General features: G+C 39.3%; 1 protein-coding gene across 6 annotated transcripts in view; it reads right to left on the bottom strand.

Moving 5' to 3' along the window:
• Positions 1-18900, bottom strand: part of kif13a (kinesin family member 13A) — a 231391-nt gene that overhangs the window by 101147 nt on the left and 111344 nt on the right. For all 6 annotated transcript variants that reach the window (XR_005630696.1, XM_039737010.1, XM_039737011.1 and 3 more), the window contains exons 11-13: positions 11430-11642; positions 11037-11147; positions 7577-7711 (exon numbers count right to left, since the gene is read on the bottom strand). Coding sequence is in view for 5 of the 6 variants with exons in the window: in XM_039737010.1 (XP_039592944.1) it covers positions 7577-7711; positions 11037-11147; positions 11430-11642 (459 nt within the window). In the remaining variant the exon portion in view is untranslated. The remainder of the gene's footprint in view (positions 1-7576; positions 7712-11036; positions 11148-11429; positions 11643-18900) is intronic.

Here is an 18900-nt window from a genome sequence, read left to right as displayed (position 1 = left end):
AATTGATAATCTTCTTGACATAGTAAATTCGTCATTAGATACGGGGGTCTTCCCAGACTGTCTTAAGACTGCTGTAGTTAAACTCCTACTTAAGAAACATAATCTTGACCCCTCGGCTCTTGAAAATTTTAGACCCATCTCTAACCTGCCTTTCTTAAGTAAAGTTCTGGAGAAGGCAGCCATTATGCAGTTAAATGACCACCTAAATAAACCTGCTATTCTTGATAAATTTCAGTCGGGTTTTAGAACAAATCACAGCACAGAAACGGCACTCGTTAAAGTAGTAAATGACTTGCGGGTGAATGCAGACAGAGGTCATTTATCTGTTCTCATCCTCTTAGATCTGAGTGCTGCATTTGATCACAATATTCTTAGAAATCGCCTTAGTCAATGGGTGGGCCTCTCTGGCAGTGTCTTAAATTGGTTTGAATCCTACCTGACAGGGAGAAAATTCTTTGTTAGTTGTGGTAATCACATCTCAAAGACACATGATATCCGATATGGTGTTCCACAAGGCTCTATCCTGGGTCCGCTGCTCTTCTCAATCTACATGCTTCCGTTAGGTCAGATTATCTCAGGGCACAACGTGAGCTACCACAGCTATGCTGATGACACACAGCTGTACTTATCAATAGCACCTGATGACCCCGATTCTCTTGATTCACTAACACAATGTCTGACTTGTATCTCAGAATGGATGAATAGTAACTTTCTCAAGTTAAATAAAGAGAAAACTGAAATCTTAGTGATTAGCAATAATGGATACAATGAGGCTATTAGAAATAAACTGGATACATTAGGATTAAAAGTCAAGATGGAGGTAAAAAGCTTAGGGTAATTGTTGACTGTAATCTGAATTTTAAATCGCATATTAATCAGATCACTAGGACAGCATTTTTTCACTTAAGAAACATAAGTAAAGTTAGACCTCTTATATCACTGAAAGATGCTGAGAAATTAGTTCACGCGTTTGTTTTCAGTCGACTAGATTACTGTAACGCACTCCTCTCAGGACTACCCAAAAAAGACATAAATCGTTTGCAACGAGTGCAGAATGCAGCTGCTAGAATCCTAACTAGGAAAAGAAAATCTGAGCACATTTCTCCAGTTTTGATGTCACTACACTGGTTACCTGTGTCATTCAGGATTGACTTTAAAATTCTGCTTATGGTTTATAAAGCCTTAAATAATCTCGCCCCATTGTATATATCGGAATATCTGACACCTTATATTCCAAATCGTAACCTTAGATCCTCAAATGAGTGTCTCCTTAGAATTCCAAGAACAAAACTTAAAAGAAGTGGTGAGGCGGGTGGCCTTCTGTTGTTATGCACCTAATATCTGGAATAGCCTGCCAATAGGAATTCGCCAGGCTGATACAGTAGAGCACTTTAAAACACTGCTGAAAACACATTACTTTAACATGGCCTTCTCATAACTTCAATTTAACTTAATCCTGATACTCTGTATGTTCAATTCATCATAATAACTATTCATGGTGGCTCTAAAATCCGTACTGACCCCTACTCTCTTTTCTGTTTCTTTTTCCGGTTTCTTTGTGATGGTGGCCTGCGCCACCTCCACCTACTCAAAGCTTCATGATGCTCCAACACTGATGGATGGATTAAAAGGCAGAAGTCTACGTGACCATCATCATCAAGGCCTTCCATGAGAACCCTAAATCCAAAGAGGACTGTTTCATTGATGTTAGGTAGAATGCCCAGAGGGGACTGGGCGGTCTCTTAGTCTGGAATCCCTACAGATTTTTTTTTTCTCCAGCCGTCTGGAGTTTTTTTTTTTCTGTCCATCCTGGCCATTGGACCTTACTCTTATTCTATGTTAATTAATGTTGACTTTTTTATTTTCTTATTGTGTCTTTTATTTTTCTATTCTTTATTATGTAAAGCAGTTTGAGCTACTGTTTGTATGAAAATGTGCTATATAAATAAATGTTGTTGTTGACATCTTGGCATTCCCACATACTGGGGGGAGGTGAAAGTAATTTCTTTACATAAAATGTGATTTTATTTGCAGTTTTACAGACTGGTTACTAATCAGACAGACAGACAGACAGACAGACAGACAGACAGATAGATAGATAGATAGATAGATAGATAGATAGATAGATAGATAGATAGATAGATAGATAGATAGATAGATAGATAGATAGATAGATGAAAGGCACTATATAATAGATAGATAGATAGATAGATAGATAGATAGATAGATAGATAGATAGATAGATAGATAGATAGATAGTTTGTTAAGATAGGATATAACATATAACTCTCCTGTTAGCCAGAATATTTCTATCTTCTATTATCTCCCAAACATCTAGACTGGTTCCCAAAATATTTATTTTATTGTTAATATAAGGATAAAGTTAAGCCTCACCATGGGTTGATTCATCCATCAATCCATTTTAAGCATGCTTAACCCAAGATAGGGTCATAGCGTCAATAGAGTTTGTAAACTCCCAACTTTCTAAGGCATCCAACTTCTCTGTTTCTGTTGATGGTACTCTTGTTGTCAGAAACCTTGGTATTTTGTTTGATTCATCACTTAACTATGAGCTACACATTAGGTCTCTTTCCAAAATTTCATTCTATCGTCTCCTTAACATTGCCCATCTCCATCCATTCATGTCCTTTAATGATGCTCAAACAGCACTCAATGCTTCAAAGTGAAAACAGCATTTTAGACATTTTAATTAAAAATAATAAAACTAAAATCTCACATTGATTTAAGTATTCAGACCCACTCCTTAGTAATTTGTTGAAACCCATTTGGCAGCTATGTCAGCCCCTAGTCTTCTTGTGGTTGACACAACAAGCCTCACAGGCCTGGATTTGGGGATTTTCTGCCATTCTTCTCTGCAGATCCTCTCAAGTTCTGTCAGATTGAATGGAGACCTTGTTATGACTTGGTCCCAAGCACTAAAGAGTTCCAAATCTTCCAAAAAAACATCTCAAAATGCCCACTAGAGGGGGATATGCCACCAGACCACTGCTAGAGTCCTTCCAAAATTATTTATTTTCTTAGAACGCTCTGTCACACAAAAGCTTCTCCATGGGTCGCAAGAGGCGAAAAGGAGTTGCCTAAAACAATAAGCCAATCCAAACCAAGCACATTCTGTGGAATAGAGGATCCACGGACTCAGCAATAGGTGGGCAATTTTAAATAAATAATCGCATCATGAGAAGGTGCAGGCTCCAATCAGGTATGGGTGTGCGTGAATCCGTTTCGCTCCATGATTAACTGGGGAACTGGCTGGCTGCGCCACATTCACTTGTGAAGACGGGTGGATCAGTCAGCTGCCTCAATGATGCCATGGAAGGAAGAACTCCTCGCACCTGCACCCAATTCAACAGGCAGTATAAAGGGGAGCCTGCATGGGGCAGAAGGGAAAAGAACAAATAAGGAAAGGGAAGAAAATAGACTGGCCAGTGAGGGGAGAGAGACTGAAAGACAAGGAAGAGATGGAGGTTAAATGGAGACAAGCAGAGAGAGACAGAGATAGAGTGAGTAACAAGTGAGAGCGCCCACGCAGCAAGGAGCACGAGAGGCAGGTGGTCAGGAGTGAGCTTCAGGGCTGCAGGTTCCTGAGGCCGAAGAAAGGGCACTTCTTCTGAGTGACCCGAAATGTGGTGTCACCAACAGATGCCAAGAGACTGGCATCAGGGAACGTGTGAGGCTTGAATTGGGAGCCCCATGGACAATAGGGACCCGGGCCTGGGCTCAGATGGGGAGCCCTACTGTGCAGCTATAGGCAGGAGGGACCTGGGCCTGTGATCTGAAGGTTGACTGCACCTGTCGGTGGGGTCTTCTCCTCCTCCTGCGACGTCTGAACAGGGTAAGGTGAGGAGACGCCAGGTGTAAAAGGGCAGCATTAGGGCTCAAAGGTTTGTGGACTATCTCTGGCTTTTATCCTCCGGTGTTTCTATTGGATTATTTACTGACCTGTTTTTTACCTTCACCTTCACTGTTTTAATGGATTATTTATTAAAGAACTTTTGCACTGAAGTATTTATTTGTTACGTTACAGGCGGTAGCGGGTTCAAGAGGCTCCTAGAAAGACCCAATATTGTGGAGCTGACCCGCACCATCACACAGTCCCAATAGAGAATCCAGATACCAAGTCAAAAACTGGGCATAAACTTAAAAAAATCACGTAAATTGCATGTAAACTCACCAACTCCCTATCACATTCAAAACGAACTGCCAGGAACTGTGGGAAACTCCCACAATCCCCCCAGTTATACAGAATGGAGGGCAGTTCCAGGCAGTGCTTTAGCAGGTGGGCCCGCCTCTTGGGGAACCACCCCAAAGCACATGGAACACAGACTAAGAAAATATAGCACCCAGTTAACAAAAGTAACATTAATATAAATAAATGGCTCAATGATGAACAAAAAAGGACACAACACACGGAATTGAACCCCAGTCAGAAGAGGAACCCTGGCTGAAATATAATAGACATTCAGGGGGCATCTATTTTCAGGTCTCTCTACTGCAGAGATGTTGAATTGGGTTCAAGTCCAGACTCTGGCTGGACCACTCAGAAACATTCACAGGATATCTTTGAGGATATCTCTGTACTTTGTTCTTTGACCCTGAATAGTCCCCTACTTCCCAACCCCACAGCACACCATGCTTCATAGTTGGAATGGTATTGTGCGGGCGATAAGCAGTGCCTCGTTTTCTCCAGACATGGCACCTGTCATGGAACCTTGGATTCATCAGAATTGAGAATCTTATTTATTTCAGCCTGTGGGTGCCTTTTTACAAACTAAAAGTGGGCTTTCATGTGTCTTTTACTGATGAGATATTTCCATCTGGTCACTCTGTCATAAATAGCTGTTGCGATGAAGGTTATTCTTCTTGAAGTTTCCTCCACGTCCACACAGGTTGTTGGAGCTGAGCCAGAGTGACCATCGGATTTCTGGTCACCTCTCTTACCAAAGACTCATCCACCCCGATTGCTCTAGGAACAGTCATACAGTGGTGTGAAAAACTATTTGCCCCCTTCCTGATTTCTTATTCTTTTGCATGTTTGTCACATCAAATGTTTCTGATCATCAAACACATTTAACCATTAGTCAAATATAACACAAGTAAACACAAAATGCAGTTTTTAAATGATGGTTTTTATTATTTAGGGAGAAAAAAAAATCCAAACCTACATGGCCATGTGTAAAAAAGTAATTGCCCCCTGTTAAAAAATAACCTAACTGTGGTGTATCACACCTGAGTTCAATTTCCGTAGCCACCCCAGGCCTGATTACTGCCACACCTGTTTCAATCAAGAAATCACTTAAATAGGAGCTGCCTGACACAGAGAAGTAGACCAAAAGCACCTCAAAAGCTAGACATCATGCCAAGATCCAAAGAAATTCAGGAACAAATGAGAACAGAAGTAATTGAGATCTATCAGTCTGGTAAAGGTTATAAAGCCATTTCTAAAGCTTTGGGACTCCAGCTAACCACAGTGAGAGCCATTATCCACAAATGGCAAAAACATGGAACAGTGGTGAACCTTCCCAGGAGTGGCCGGCTGACAAAATTACCCCAAGAGCGCAGAGACGACTCATCCGAGGTGTCATAAAAGACCCCAGGACAACGTCTAAAGAACTGCAGGCCTCACTTGCCTCAATTAGGGTCAGTGTTAACGACTCCACCATAAGAAAGAGACTGGGCAAAAACGGCCTGCATGGCAGATTTCCAAGATGCACACCACTGTTAAGCTAAAAGAACATTAGGGCTCGTCTCAATTTTGCTAAGAAACATCTCAATGATTGCCAAGACTTTTGGGAAAATACCTTGTGGACTGATGAGACAAAAGTTGAACTTTTGGAAGGCAAATGTCCCGTTACATCTGGCGTAAAAGGAACACAGCATTTCAGAAAAAGAACATCATACCAACAGTAAAATATGGTGGTGGTAGTGTGATGGTCTGGGGTTGTTTTGCTGCTTCAGGACCTGGAAGGCTTGCTGTGATAGATGGAACCATGAATTCTACTGTCTACCAAAAAATCCTGAAGGAGAATGTCCGGCCATCTGTTCGTCAACTCAAGCTGAAGCGATCTTGGGTGCTGCAACAGGACAATGACCCAAAACACATCAGCAAATCCACCTCTGAATGGCTGAAGACAAACAAAATGAAGACTTTGGAGTGGCCTAGTCAAAGTCCTGACCTGAATCCAATTGAGATGCTATGGCATGACCTTAAAAAGCGGTTCATGCTAGAAAACCCTCAAATAAAGCTGAATTACAACTATTCTGCAAAGATGAGTGGGCCAAAATTCCTCCAGAGCGCTGTAAAAGACTCATTGCAAGTTATCGCAAACGCTTGATTGCAGTTATTGCTGCTAAGGGTGGCCCAACCAGTTATTAGGTTCGGGGGCAATTACTTTTTCACACAGGGCCATGTAGGTTTGGATTTTTTCTCCCTAAATAATAAAACCATCATTTAAAAACTGCATTTTGTGTTTACTTGTGTTATATTTGACTACTGGTTAAATGTGTTTGATGATCAGAAACATTTTGTGTGACAAACATGCAGAAGAATAAGAAATCAGGAAGGGGGCAAATAGTTTTTCACACCACTGTAGCTGTTCCAAACATATAAATTATGGAGGGTGCTGTGCTCTTGGGAACCTTCAGTGCTGCAGGAATCTTTATGTAGCCCTTCCCAAATCTGTACCGTGACACAAAATTGCTCCTTTGATCTTACAGGTTTTGCTCTGATATGTTTGGTGACGGGTTCTTGGTCACCTCTCTTACCATGGCCCATTCCACGATTGCTCAGTCAAGCTAGGTTGCCAGCTCTAAGAAGACTCATAATTTTGACAAACCTCTTCCATTTAAGAATCATGGAGGCCACAGTTGCTCTTTCAGTGCTGCAGGAGCTTTTTTGTAGGCTTCTTTAGATCTGCGCCTTGACACGATTCTCTCTCTAAGCTCCACAAGCAATTCCTTCGACCTCGTGGCTTGTTTTTTGCATGGATACACATTGTCACCTGTGAGACCTTCTACAGACAGATGTGTGCCTTTCCTAATTGTGTTCAACCAACTGAACTGAACACACCAAACAAGGTATAGAAACATCTCAGTGAAGATCAATAGAATCGGATGCCCTTGAGCTAAATTTCGTGTCATGGCAAAAGATCTAAATACTGTACTTCAGTGTTAAATACATTTGCAAAAATTCCTGAAATTGTGTTTTCACTTTGTCATTCTGGGTTATTGAGTGATGTATGAAGTGGGGAAAAAATTAATTTAAATGATTTTGGCACAAGGCTGCAACATAACAAAGTGTGAAAAAGTGAAAGGGTCTGAGAATACTTTATGAATGTGGTTTATATATCCTGTCGCAAATAACTCTTCTTTAGTTTTTACTTTTTTTTTTAACTCTCTTTAGCCACTAATATTGTAGCTATGCTCACGTATGAAAATGTGTGACATAAATGAAGGTTGCTGCTGTTGTTTGATCAGTAGACACCAGGATACACATCACACATCCTAACCTGGGGGTGAATTTCTGTATTCAAAACACGAGGAGGTTGTCAGATCCTACCTTCAAATAGTAAACCAGCAGTTCATTCAAGGCCGGGTCAGCATTCAGGTTAACTAAGAAACACTTGTCTTCGCCAACTTTGATGCCTGAAGATTCAAGAGAAATCCCCATACTCTCAAGCTGCTTCTGCCTCTCCTGGAAATAAGTAGAAAAAAAAAGTCAGAACTATGGGTGGAAACATAACGTGCCTTTCAACTGAACAGAAAAAGCTAAGTGTTTTATTATAGGCTTTAAAGTCTAGTACTGATTTTCATTTTTTTTGTAGGTGCATTCATTATGCATTTGCTTAACTGTTCAAGTAAACATGGAAGGGTATCTATACTAATAAAAAGCAAAGCCCAGACTGACTGACTGACACGTCACTAATTCTCCAAATTCCCGTAGGTAAAAGGCTGAAATTTGGCAGGCTCATTCCTTACAGCTTACTTACAAAAGTTAAGCAAGTTTCATTTCGAAATTCTATGTGTAACGGTCATAACGGTCAACAACATCCGCCATGTTCAATTTTCTCATTTATGGCCCTATCTTCACAAAATTCGATAGGCGGCTTCCCTGCGCTAACCAAAACCGATGTATGTACTTATTTCGGTGGTATGACACCACTGTCGGCTGCCATATTGAACTTTCCAACGTCATTAATTCTCCAACTTCCCCTATAGGTAGAAGGCTGAAATTTGGCAGGCACATTCCTTACAGCTTACTTACAAAAGTTAAGCAGGTTTCATTTCGAAATTCTACATGTAACGGTCGACAACGTTCGCCATGTTGAACTTCCTTATTTATGGCCCCATCTTCACAAAATTTGGTAGCCGGCTTCCCTGCGGTAACCAAAACCGATGTACATACTTATTTCTGTGGTATGATGCCACTGTCAGCCACCATATTGAACTTTCTAACGGTCTTTGTTACTTATGGGCCCATCTTCAAGAAATTTGGTATGCGGATTCCCAACGCTAACTGAATCCTACTTACGTACATATATACATCCATAGCCTGCAGCTCGGTCACCGTGTGAGGTGGCATTGGGTCCCCCATCCCAACGCCTCCTACATTGTTGGCTTCCTGCCTATATAAGGCCGTCCGTCACTCCGGTCTCTTCATTCCCTTCCTTGCTTCGCCTCAGGATTCACATCTCCCTGCTGATAACTGCAGCCTTTTTATTTAATCCACGGCTTCTGTTTTATTGTTCGTTTATTACGATTGTAGTTATCGTATAGGTATTTTAGACTTAGTTTACATTGTTCAGGTACCCATTTCCTTTATTGTTCGTACTGTACCCCCATTAACATGTCTATCGAGGTGATCACCATCGATCAAAGAACTGTCACTTACCGAGTAGTTTCCATGCCTGGAGATGGCACCTGCCTTTTTCATTCTCTGTGTTACATATTGCACGGCCATATCAGGCTCACTCTTGATATCCGGAGGAACATTGTGTCTTATGTATTGAATGACTGAGACAGGTTCAAGGTGTGGACTGATGACGGTACAGGAGATAATTAGACTACACAGGAGCACTAGAAGAGTCAAATGCTTAAGCCCTTCACCTATGCATCTGCATGTGAGTTGATGGCTGCCGCTGAATCGTTCGGTTGTCGCTTTCAAGTCTACCGAAATGGCCAAATATTTTACACCTTTGGACAACCGCCAATGTCTCTTAAACATCTTAGATTGACAGGTGACAATTTCAGTAGTGGACACTTTGATGTTTATGAATGTTTAAACTCTCAACAGCTGGATGTGAAATTATCGATGAAACCGGTTGTATGCATTTGTTGAAGACTAAACTTCAGACAGAAAGGCCCACAAACAAACAGCAACTGAAAGCCGCTGCAGTAAAGGCCTGGCAGAGCATTAAAAAGGAGGAAACCCAGCATCTGGTGATGTCCACGAGTTCAAGACTTCAGGCTGTCATTGCCAGCAAAGGTTTTCAACCAAGTATTAGAAATGAACATTTAATTTCTAGTTATTTAATTTGTCCAATTACTTTTGAGACCTTGAAATGAAGGGATTGTGTTAAAAAAATGCTTTAGTTGCCTCACATTTTTACGCAATCTTTTTGTTCAACCCACTAAATAAAAAAAAAGTCTGCACTTCAACTGTATCTGAGTTGTTTCATTTAAAATTAATTATGGTAATGTACAGAACCAAAATTAGAAAAAAGTTGTCTCTGTCCAAATATTTATGGACCTAACTGTATCTATTCTTACCTAGATGTTCAGTTTCAGGGTTTCTGGGCACTGGTGACCATTCCAGCAGCATATGACAAAGGCGGAAAAGAAAGCCGAATGGGGTACATCAGGGCCTGGGTGGGTTAGTTTACAGTTCATAACAAGCATACATAAGTATGCTGTGACTACAAGGGGGTGTCAGAGAGGCCCCCAAACCCAATACACAGTATAACACCAGACATTTTATTTACACAAGCACCTTTAACACTATAATTACCAAAGCCTATGAAAAAACTCATAACTCCGTCCCACCTTAAATCCCTTCACATCGCTCAGTCAGTGTGTTTTGTCTTGTAAATGTGTCGATAAGCAGCAGGCAGCCTGCTATCAAATCCCCCACCGCTGCACAAAGTTTTCTCAGCTCAAGTCTGTTTACCTGCATGTCAGTTGCTTAGAGTTGTATAGAGTAAATACTATATCGTTATTTGAAACACATGCATTTCATGTGTGTTCCGTGTCTACAACAATCAATGTAAACACGTTGTTAAAACAGAAATGTTTTCATGTTTTACTAATAATTGACAAAATGTAGACATGAAGCGTATAGTGTGTGAAGCCTGAAGTCCAAATATCAAATAAACACTTTCACAAAAGGTACCAGTATAGCAAAAGAAGTACGCTTTTATTCAAGAATATAACTGTAGAAAAAGAACCTACGTTAGGGTGCAACATTGACACGTCTTTAATCCGACTGCTTTGGTGGTGTAACAGTAAGAATTGCTGAGTGGTAATCAAAAGGTCATGAGTTCGACTCCACACGACTCTGTTTTGAGGAGTGAGCTGCTCTTATTCCTACTATTTAAGAATAAAAACATACATTTGATTTCAGTCTGTAACAGCCGGTGTAAAGTTATGGTACTTTTTAAGGTTAGCGTGAATTGAATTATTCTCCGTTCACGCCAGTATGCATGTTCTCCTCCAACAATGGTAATTTAGAGCTGCCAAATAAACCTGTCACAGATATTTTCTGTATATGAGAAAATGATCAAATAAAAGCCTATGTGGACACGGGAGATAAAATCCACAAAGACAGGGACCAAGCCCAGGATTCAAACCCAGTCAGTTTGGAGCTGTGAGGCTGCATCACTAGTGACCATACCAAAAATCCAGGGTATCAAAGAGCAAAGGTGAGGATGGTGGAGAAGTAAAAAAATAAAAAAAGAAATTGATCGAGTACCTAATAATTAAATTGCTTTGAAACAGTGTCCAATATAAACCACGACATTCACCTGTGCAATTTCTTCAGTTTTCCTCAGCTTCTCTTCCCATGTTAACGTCATCTCTTTGATAAGTTTTTCTGATTCTTCAAGTTTCTCTTTCAATTCAGGGGCCTTCATGGACTTAAATAAATAAAGAAAAATTCAGTTACTGGAGTACGCAATTTTAAGTTAAAAGAGACAATCTACAGAAACCAGACAACCCACAGTTCAAATTACTGATCATACTATCCATCACTTGTCCTCTTTATTCGTCTTTCAAACCATTCTTTTTGTTTATGATGAAGAGAGTAAAACGGTCCCTTAAAGCAGTTCCGGTGAACTGAAACAGGAGTTAACCATCCTGCAGCATTCCGCTTACGGGAAGATTAAATAGCGGTGGTCCATTTCCGTTTTTGTACAAACCTCTGCCTGCGTCAGCTGCACCCTCAGTTTTTCCACCTCTTCACGCAGCTCTCGGATTATTCGGGCATTTGGATCTTCATTAATCACAGCATGATTGACGATTCTCTTTGCCCGATCCGCATACCTCAGGGTCGAAAGCGTTTCTTCGTAATTGTCGGCTGCAGGGCTGACTGTGGCTATCATAGCAGTCTTGCTGTTCCCTCCCAAATTATCCTGCAATGGCAAAGCAACAAATATGGCTGTAAGAATAGGTTATTAAAAATATGGAGAAAAACACTCAATGTTTAAAATGTTTAAAAGATATAATGTGTCAAAGTCCTATAAGTAGAAAAAATGAAGACGAGAGAGGATTTAAATGGAACAGGGGCCATAAAGCTTGACAAAACATCTGTAATCTATACTAATAAAAGGCAAAGCCCTCACTGATTCACTCACTGACTCATCACTAATTCTACAACTTCCCATGTAGGTAGAAGGCTGAAATTTGGCAGGCTCATTCCTTACAGCTTACTTACAAAACTTAGGCAGTTTTCATTTTAAATTCTATGCGTAACGGTCATAACTGGAACCTACTTATGTACATATATACGGCCATAGCCTGCAGCTCGGTCGCCGTGTGGGGCTGGGTTGCGTCCCTCATTGTCACGCCTCCCACGTAATCGAGTGCCTGCCCATATATATATATATATATATATATATATATATATATATATATATATATATATATATATATATACCCCGATCTACATACTGTGAAATAAACAAACCACACGCTGTGGCGTTAGCCGACTTGCTGACCAACCACAAGCGTTACCTGGTAGGTAACCACCCATACAATTGGATTGTGATTCAGACTATGAATGCCTTGAATGTAATTACCCCGATCTACATACTGTCAAATAAACTAACCACATGCCGTGGCGCGACGTAAGAGGCTTCGCCTCGGACGCTGACACCCGAGGTTCGATTCCCGAGAGGGAGTGCAGTGAGTGTGTACGCCTGATGAGCCCAGAATTAGGGCGAAACACGTGTCATGTACTCCTTGCATTATCTGACAGTAAAAACTATTTCAACCATATATGTGTGTGTATATATGTAGATATGTATATATATGTATATATGTGGATCTACAGTATGTGTGTATATATGTATATATGTATGTGTATATACAGTACAGGCTAAAAGTTTGGACACACCTTCTCATTCAATGTGTTTTCTTTATTTTCATGACCATTTACATTGGTAGATTCTCACTGAAGGCATCAAAACTATGAATGAACACATGTGGAGTTATGTACTTAACAAAAAAAGGTGAAATAACTGAAAACATGTTTTATATTCTAGTTTATTCAAAATAGCCACCCTTTGCTCTGATTGCTGCTTTGCACACTCTTGGTATTCTCTCGATGAGCTTCAACAGGTAGTCACCTGAAATGGTTTTCACTTCACAGGTGTGCCTTATCAGGGTTATTTAGTGGAATTTCTTGCTTTATCAATGGGGTTGGGACCAGCAGTTGTGTTGTGCAGAAGTCAGGTTAGTTGGACGATCATTTATTTTTCGGCAGGACAAAGACCCCAAACACACCTCCAGGCTGTGTAAGTATGGCAAGCCGAATTAACATTTAGAGATATCTCAAAATGGATTTTAAGATATCTGGAAATGCATTTTAGATATCTCAAATTGACTTACAGATATCTAAAATGCATCTTTTAAGATATCTAAAAAGCATTTTATGATATCTTAAATAGATTTCAAGATATCTTGAAATGATATGCCGTACATTTTGAAATATCTGAAATGCATTTTAAGATATCTTTAATGCAATTCGAGATATCTTGAAATACGTTCCTGTGCATTTTGAGATATCACAAATACATTTCAAGATATCTTAAAATAACTTCCTGTGCATTTCAAGATATCTCAAATACATTTTGAGATATCTCAAAATCACTTCCTGTAACATTTCCTATTCTTTCAATGGGACTTCCTGTCTATTTTGAGATATCTCAAAATGAATTTGAGATATCTTGAAATACACTGGAAGTTATTTTAAGATATCTTGAAATGTATTTGAGATATCTTGAAATGTGCAGGAAGTCATTTTAAGATATCTGAAAATGCATTTCAGATATCTCAAAATGAATTTGGGATATCTTAAAATGAGAAGGAAGTTATTTTGAGATATCTCGAAATATAATTTAGATATCTTAAAAAGCATTCAAGATATCTTTAAATTCATTTTTTTCAGATATCTGAAATACATTTTTAGATATCTAAAATTAATTTCATGATATCTTAAAATGGGTCTCTGCTCCATTTCAGATATCTAACAATGTATTTCAAGATATCTCAAATTGTATTTCAAGATATCTAAAATGCATTTTAAGATATCTTTAAAAGGACACTCAATTATTTCAAGATATCTCAATAGCATTTTCAGATATCTACAATACAATTTAAGATATCTGAAATACATTTCCAGATATCTTAAAACAGCTTCCTGTCCATTTTCAGATATCTCAAATACATTTCAAGATATCTTAAAATGACTTCCTGCACATTTCAAGATATCTCAAATACATTTTAAGATATCTTATAATAAACAAGTAGTCCCATTGAAATAATAGGCAATTTTACAGGAAATGATTTTGAGATATCTTGAAATGCATTTAAGATATCTTAAAATGCATGAAAGGTCAATTTAAGATATCTGAAACTGTATTTGAGATATCTTGAAATACATTTGAGATATCTCAAAATGTATTGCAGATATCTTAAAATGTAAAGGAAATTATTTTAAGATATCTCAAAGCGAGTTTCAGATATCTTAAAAAGTAAATTACATTTTAAGATATCCAAAATTCATTTTGAGATATCTCTAAATGTTAATTTGGCTTGCCATAGTGTAAGGGCTATTTGACCAAGAAGGAGAGTGATGGAGTGCTGTAAATGGTCATGAAAATAAGGAAAACTCATTGAATGAGGAGGTGTGTCCAAACTTTTGGCCTGTACTGTATATGTGGATATATGTGTATATATATGTATATATGTATGTGTATATATATACTGTATGCGTATATGTATATATGTAGATATGTATGTGTATATGTATATATATATGTGTGTGTGTGTGTATATATATATATATATATGACAGTAACACTCATAACAGTGTCAAAACAATTACATTGACAATCAAGTTATGTTATTTTTAAAATGTTTCCTTTTCTTTTTCATTAATTCTTTAACACATTACTTCTCCACTGCGAAGCGCGGGTATTTTGCTAGTTCAAGAATAAAACTGAATAAAAAAAAAATCATTCAAGTGACAAATAAAAAACAAGCAGAAATGCTTCAGCTGTGTTTGTGTATCTGCTTTTATCCCTTCAGCGCTAACCTTTACAAGTACCATAATTTACATAGGCTATCACAAACTTAAATCATGCTTTTAAGACATAATAATAATAACAACAACAATAATAATAATAATTGCAGCTCAAAGTATAAATGCAGGGTGGACGCAGAATTCAAACCAAGAACCCTCTTCACTGTGAGGTTGCAGCTCCACCTCTGCACCACCTGAGCGGATCTGTAAGACAGGCGTTTTTACAAAATGAAACGTGCAAACACACACACATGCATTTAAACGTCTAGCTATGCAATTCCCCACAACTCACTGACAGATAAAAATATCCACATAGACTTGAGCTGTGACAATTTTATGGTGTGGTGACTTCAGCTGGCTGAATGGAGGATGGCTGAGTGCATTCTACGTGCTGCTAACTGACAAATTTGCAAATCAAAAGCACTTATCACTGGGCAATTGCTGTGGTGATAATATAGCTGCGAGGAAAATTAAGGTGATCCGGGACAATGAAAAAATTCACAGGCTTCAGGGATTCTAGTGTTAAGGGCAGTGACACCACCCTACCAGGCTGATCTTTATGTTGTGCAAAAATTAAATTAAATTAAAAAGTAGTAAACTCAAATTACTTTAAAATATTGTTTAAAAGTTTAAAGCAACCCCAACTTAGCCGTCATAATCAGATACGTACAATTTTTCTACAATATGATCAATGCAACTATTTAAACAGAAAAATATTTCTTTAGAACATTAGAAAAATTTTGGTGAGAGCAGCCCAACAAAGCTCGCCAGTCCTGTCCACTTAATTCTAAAATAACCTCAAGTTGAGTTTTGAAAGTCCCTAAAGTCCTACTGTCAACCACACTAACTTGGTCACTTATTCCATTTGTCTGGAGTTCTCTGTTAGAAGAAAAGGTTCCTAATGTTTTGGTTAAATTTACACTTAACAAGTTTCCAACTGTGAGTAACCATGCTGATTCACTGTGCCAGTTCCTTCGGTAATTTTAAATTCTTCATTAATGTCATCACTTGTTCTCCATTAGCTTAAACTGAAAAGATTCAAATCCTTCAGTCTTTCCTCATTGCTCATATCCTACTATCCTGGAATCAGCCTAGTTAATCTTCTCTGGACTTTTTCTTGTGCTGTTATGTCCTTTTTGTTGCCCCGAGACCAAAACTGCATACGGTACTCCAGATGAGGCCTCACCAGTGTGTTAGACCTCACAGTGCGTCAGACCTCGTAACCTCCTCTGACTTGTACTCTACACTTTGTGCTATATTATCTAACACTTTGTTGCCTTTCTTAACGGCTTCTTAATTTGTTATTGGGGTATGTGAAGTTAACCTTTTCCCTGGCACCTCTAGCTTGTGTCTGGGCATGCGATCAGGTGTGCGCATGTGAAGCCTGAACTTAACAGTTCTGTCTTCGGGCTTGAAGCCCAGAGTACTCTTAAGCGATTTTTTTTGGTTATGCAAATTAAAGCGTAAATTAAATTACACATCACTATTTTAGAGTGGCGTTCTTCATTATCACGATTCATGTCAATTGCTTTTGTCTAAAATGTAATTAGCACTTTGTCCATTGAGCAAAAATTGGAAATTTATTAATATTCATTTGAATTTATGATTTCAGTGTTGAGTATCTAATGTTGGAATACCTTGTAATACTGTTCTTTGGTGTTTGATTTGTATGACAAAATAATATGTTGATGGGTCTTCATTTTGTGTGATGGCATTATTGGGTGAAATTTCAGGAGCTGGTAGCCCAATACATTATAAAACGCACAGTCTCTCCCTCGTTCACAGTTTACTACAGGTGCTCTTTATCCTCAGCCAACCACTTTGCTTTGCTGCATCCACTACCTGCGTATTCACACTACCAGCAGTGCCTTACACAGTTCAGTTGGGGCAAGAGTCAATACCATCTGCACTTACTTTCTTCAAATCCATAAGCCAATCCCTCCCCAGACTCACTGGTGGCCAAGAACCCAGGCCAATGGATGCAAGCAGTGGAGAAGATCTTTGAAGTGATGCTTTTGGAATTGAAGAGAGGACTCTCGACCAATGAACGAGGTGGATCTTCAGTTCCAAAGCTCCATCCCACACAAATTACGTTTCCTGTTTATGCCCAGCGCCGATTTTCCGGAAGCATGCACTTAACAATATTTTAGCAAACAATGCATGTGTTTTGCAAGTAGTCAACATACAATTAGATAACTGACAGGACGATTACACTCACCTAAAGGATTATTTGGAACACCTATTCAATTTCTCATTAATGCAATTATCTAATCAACCAATCACATGGCAGTTGCTTCAATGCATTTAGGGGTGTGGTCCTGGTCAAGACAATCTCCTGAACTCCAAACTGAATGTCAGAATGGGAAAGAAAGGTGATTTAAGCAATTTTGAGCGTGGCATGGTTGTTGGTGCCAGACGGGCCGGTCTGAGTATTTCACAATCTGCTCAGTTACTGGGATTTTCACACACAACCATTTCTAGGGTTTACAAAGAATGGTGTGAAAAGGGAAAAACATCCAGTATGCGGCAGTCCTGTGGGCGAAAATGCCTTGTTGATGCTAGAGGTCAGAGGAGAATGGGCCGACTGATTCAAGCTGATAGAAGAGCAACTTTGACTGAAATAACCACTCGTTACAACCGAGGTATGCAGCAAAGCATTTGTGAAGCCACAACATGCACAACCTTGAGGTGGATGGGCTACAACAGCAGAAGACCCCACCGGGGACCACTCATCTCCACTACAAATAGGAAAAAGAGGCTACAATTTGCACGAGCGCGCCAAAATTGGACAGTTGAAGACTGGAAAAATGTTGGCTGGTCTGATGAGTCTCGATTTCTGTTGAGACATTCAAATGGTAGAGTCAGAATTTGGCGTAAACAGAATGAGAACATGGATCCATCATGCCTTGTTACCACTGTGCAGGCTGGTGGTGGTGGTGTAATGGTGTGGGGGATGTTTCCTTGGCACACTTTAGGCCCCTTAGTGCCAATTGGGCATCGTTTAAATGCCACGGGCTACCTGAGCATTGTTTCTGACCATGTCCATCCCTTCATGACCACCATGTACCCATTCTCTGATGGCTACTTCCAGCAGGATAATGTACCATGTCACAAAGCTCGAATCATTTCAAATTGTTTTTTTTGAACATGACAATGAGTTCACTGTACTAAAATGGCCCCCACAGTCACCAGATCTCAACCCAATAGAGCATCTTTGGGATGTGGTGGAACGGGAGCTTTGTTCCCTGGATGTGCATCCCACAAATCTCCATCAACTGCAAGAGGCTATCCTATCAATATGGGCCAACATTTCTAAAGAATGCTTTCAGCACCTTGTTGAATCAATGCCACGTAGAATTAAGGCAGTTCTGAAGGCGAAAGGGGGTCAAACACCGTATTAGTATGGTGGTCCTAATAATCCTTTAGGTGAGTGTATATGACACGGGTACACTGATTGTCTTTTTTTTTTAATGACTTTTTTAAATTATTTGCTGTGGTCCAGCGCTAGTCACCATAGACTGCCATTCTCTCACAAATTTTTTTATCTCCATTCAGTTTCTTGGTCATGACTACAAAACATAAATAACATAAAATATATAATATATATATTTTTAGATGGAGCATTCTTTTAAGTAACCATTTTAATGTCTGTCTATTAAAAAAAAATATCTTGGAAGGAGATGAGACGTGATTGTCTCAGAGACACTTTCACGTCCCGCGAGACGAGTCTTTGTGCCAAGCGATGTAACCACACCCAGTGCCGGAAGCCCCGTGAAACAAAAGCAAAGAAATTTGGAAAAGTCCTGTGTGGTTATGTCAGACTCATTTCTTGTAGAGGGAAAGAAATGATATTCACTCACTGGCAGTTATACGTTGCGTTGTCACGATGTAATTCCAAACATGGAGTCAAAATTCAATGCGATATTGACGAAAAGGTAAAAGTGAAAAGAGAGTGAATATATAGAGATAGGTGATATGATAGAAGTGTGCTGCGTGAAATGCAGATCATGCAGCACAGCAGCAAGCCAGCAGGTAATCGAGCAAAGAGGAAGTAAGAAAAAAACTGTATTTGTTTCCCATTGTAT

The sequence above is a fragment of the Polypterus senegalus genome, chromosome 15 (genome assembly GCF_016835505.1).
Source record: "Polypterus senegalus isolate Bchr_013 chromosome 15, ASM1683550v1, whole genome shotgun sequence".
In the NCBI taxonomy this organism is placed as follows: domain Eukaryota; kingdom Metazoa; phylum Chordata; class Cladistia; order Polypteriformes; family Polypteridae; genus Polypterus; species Polypterus senegalus.
Note: the sequence above shows the minus strand (reverse complement) of the source record. Positions and strands in the feature narration are given on the sequence as shown.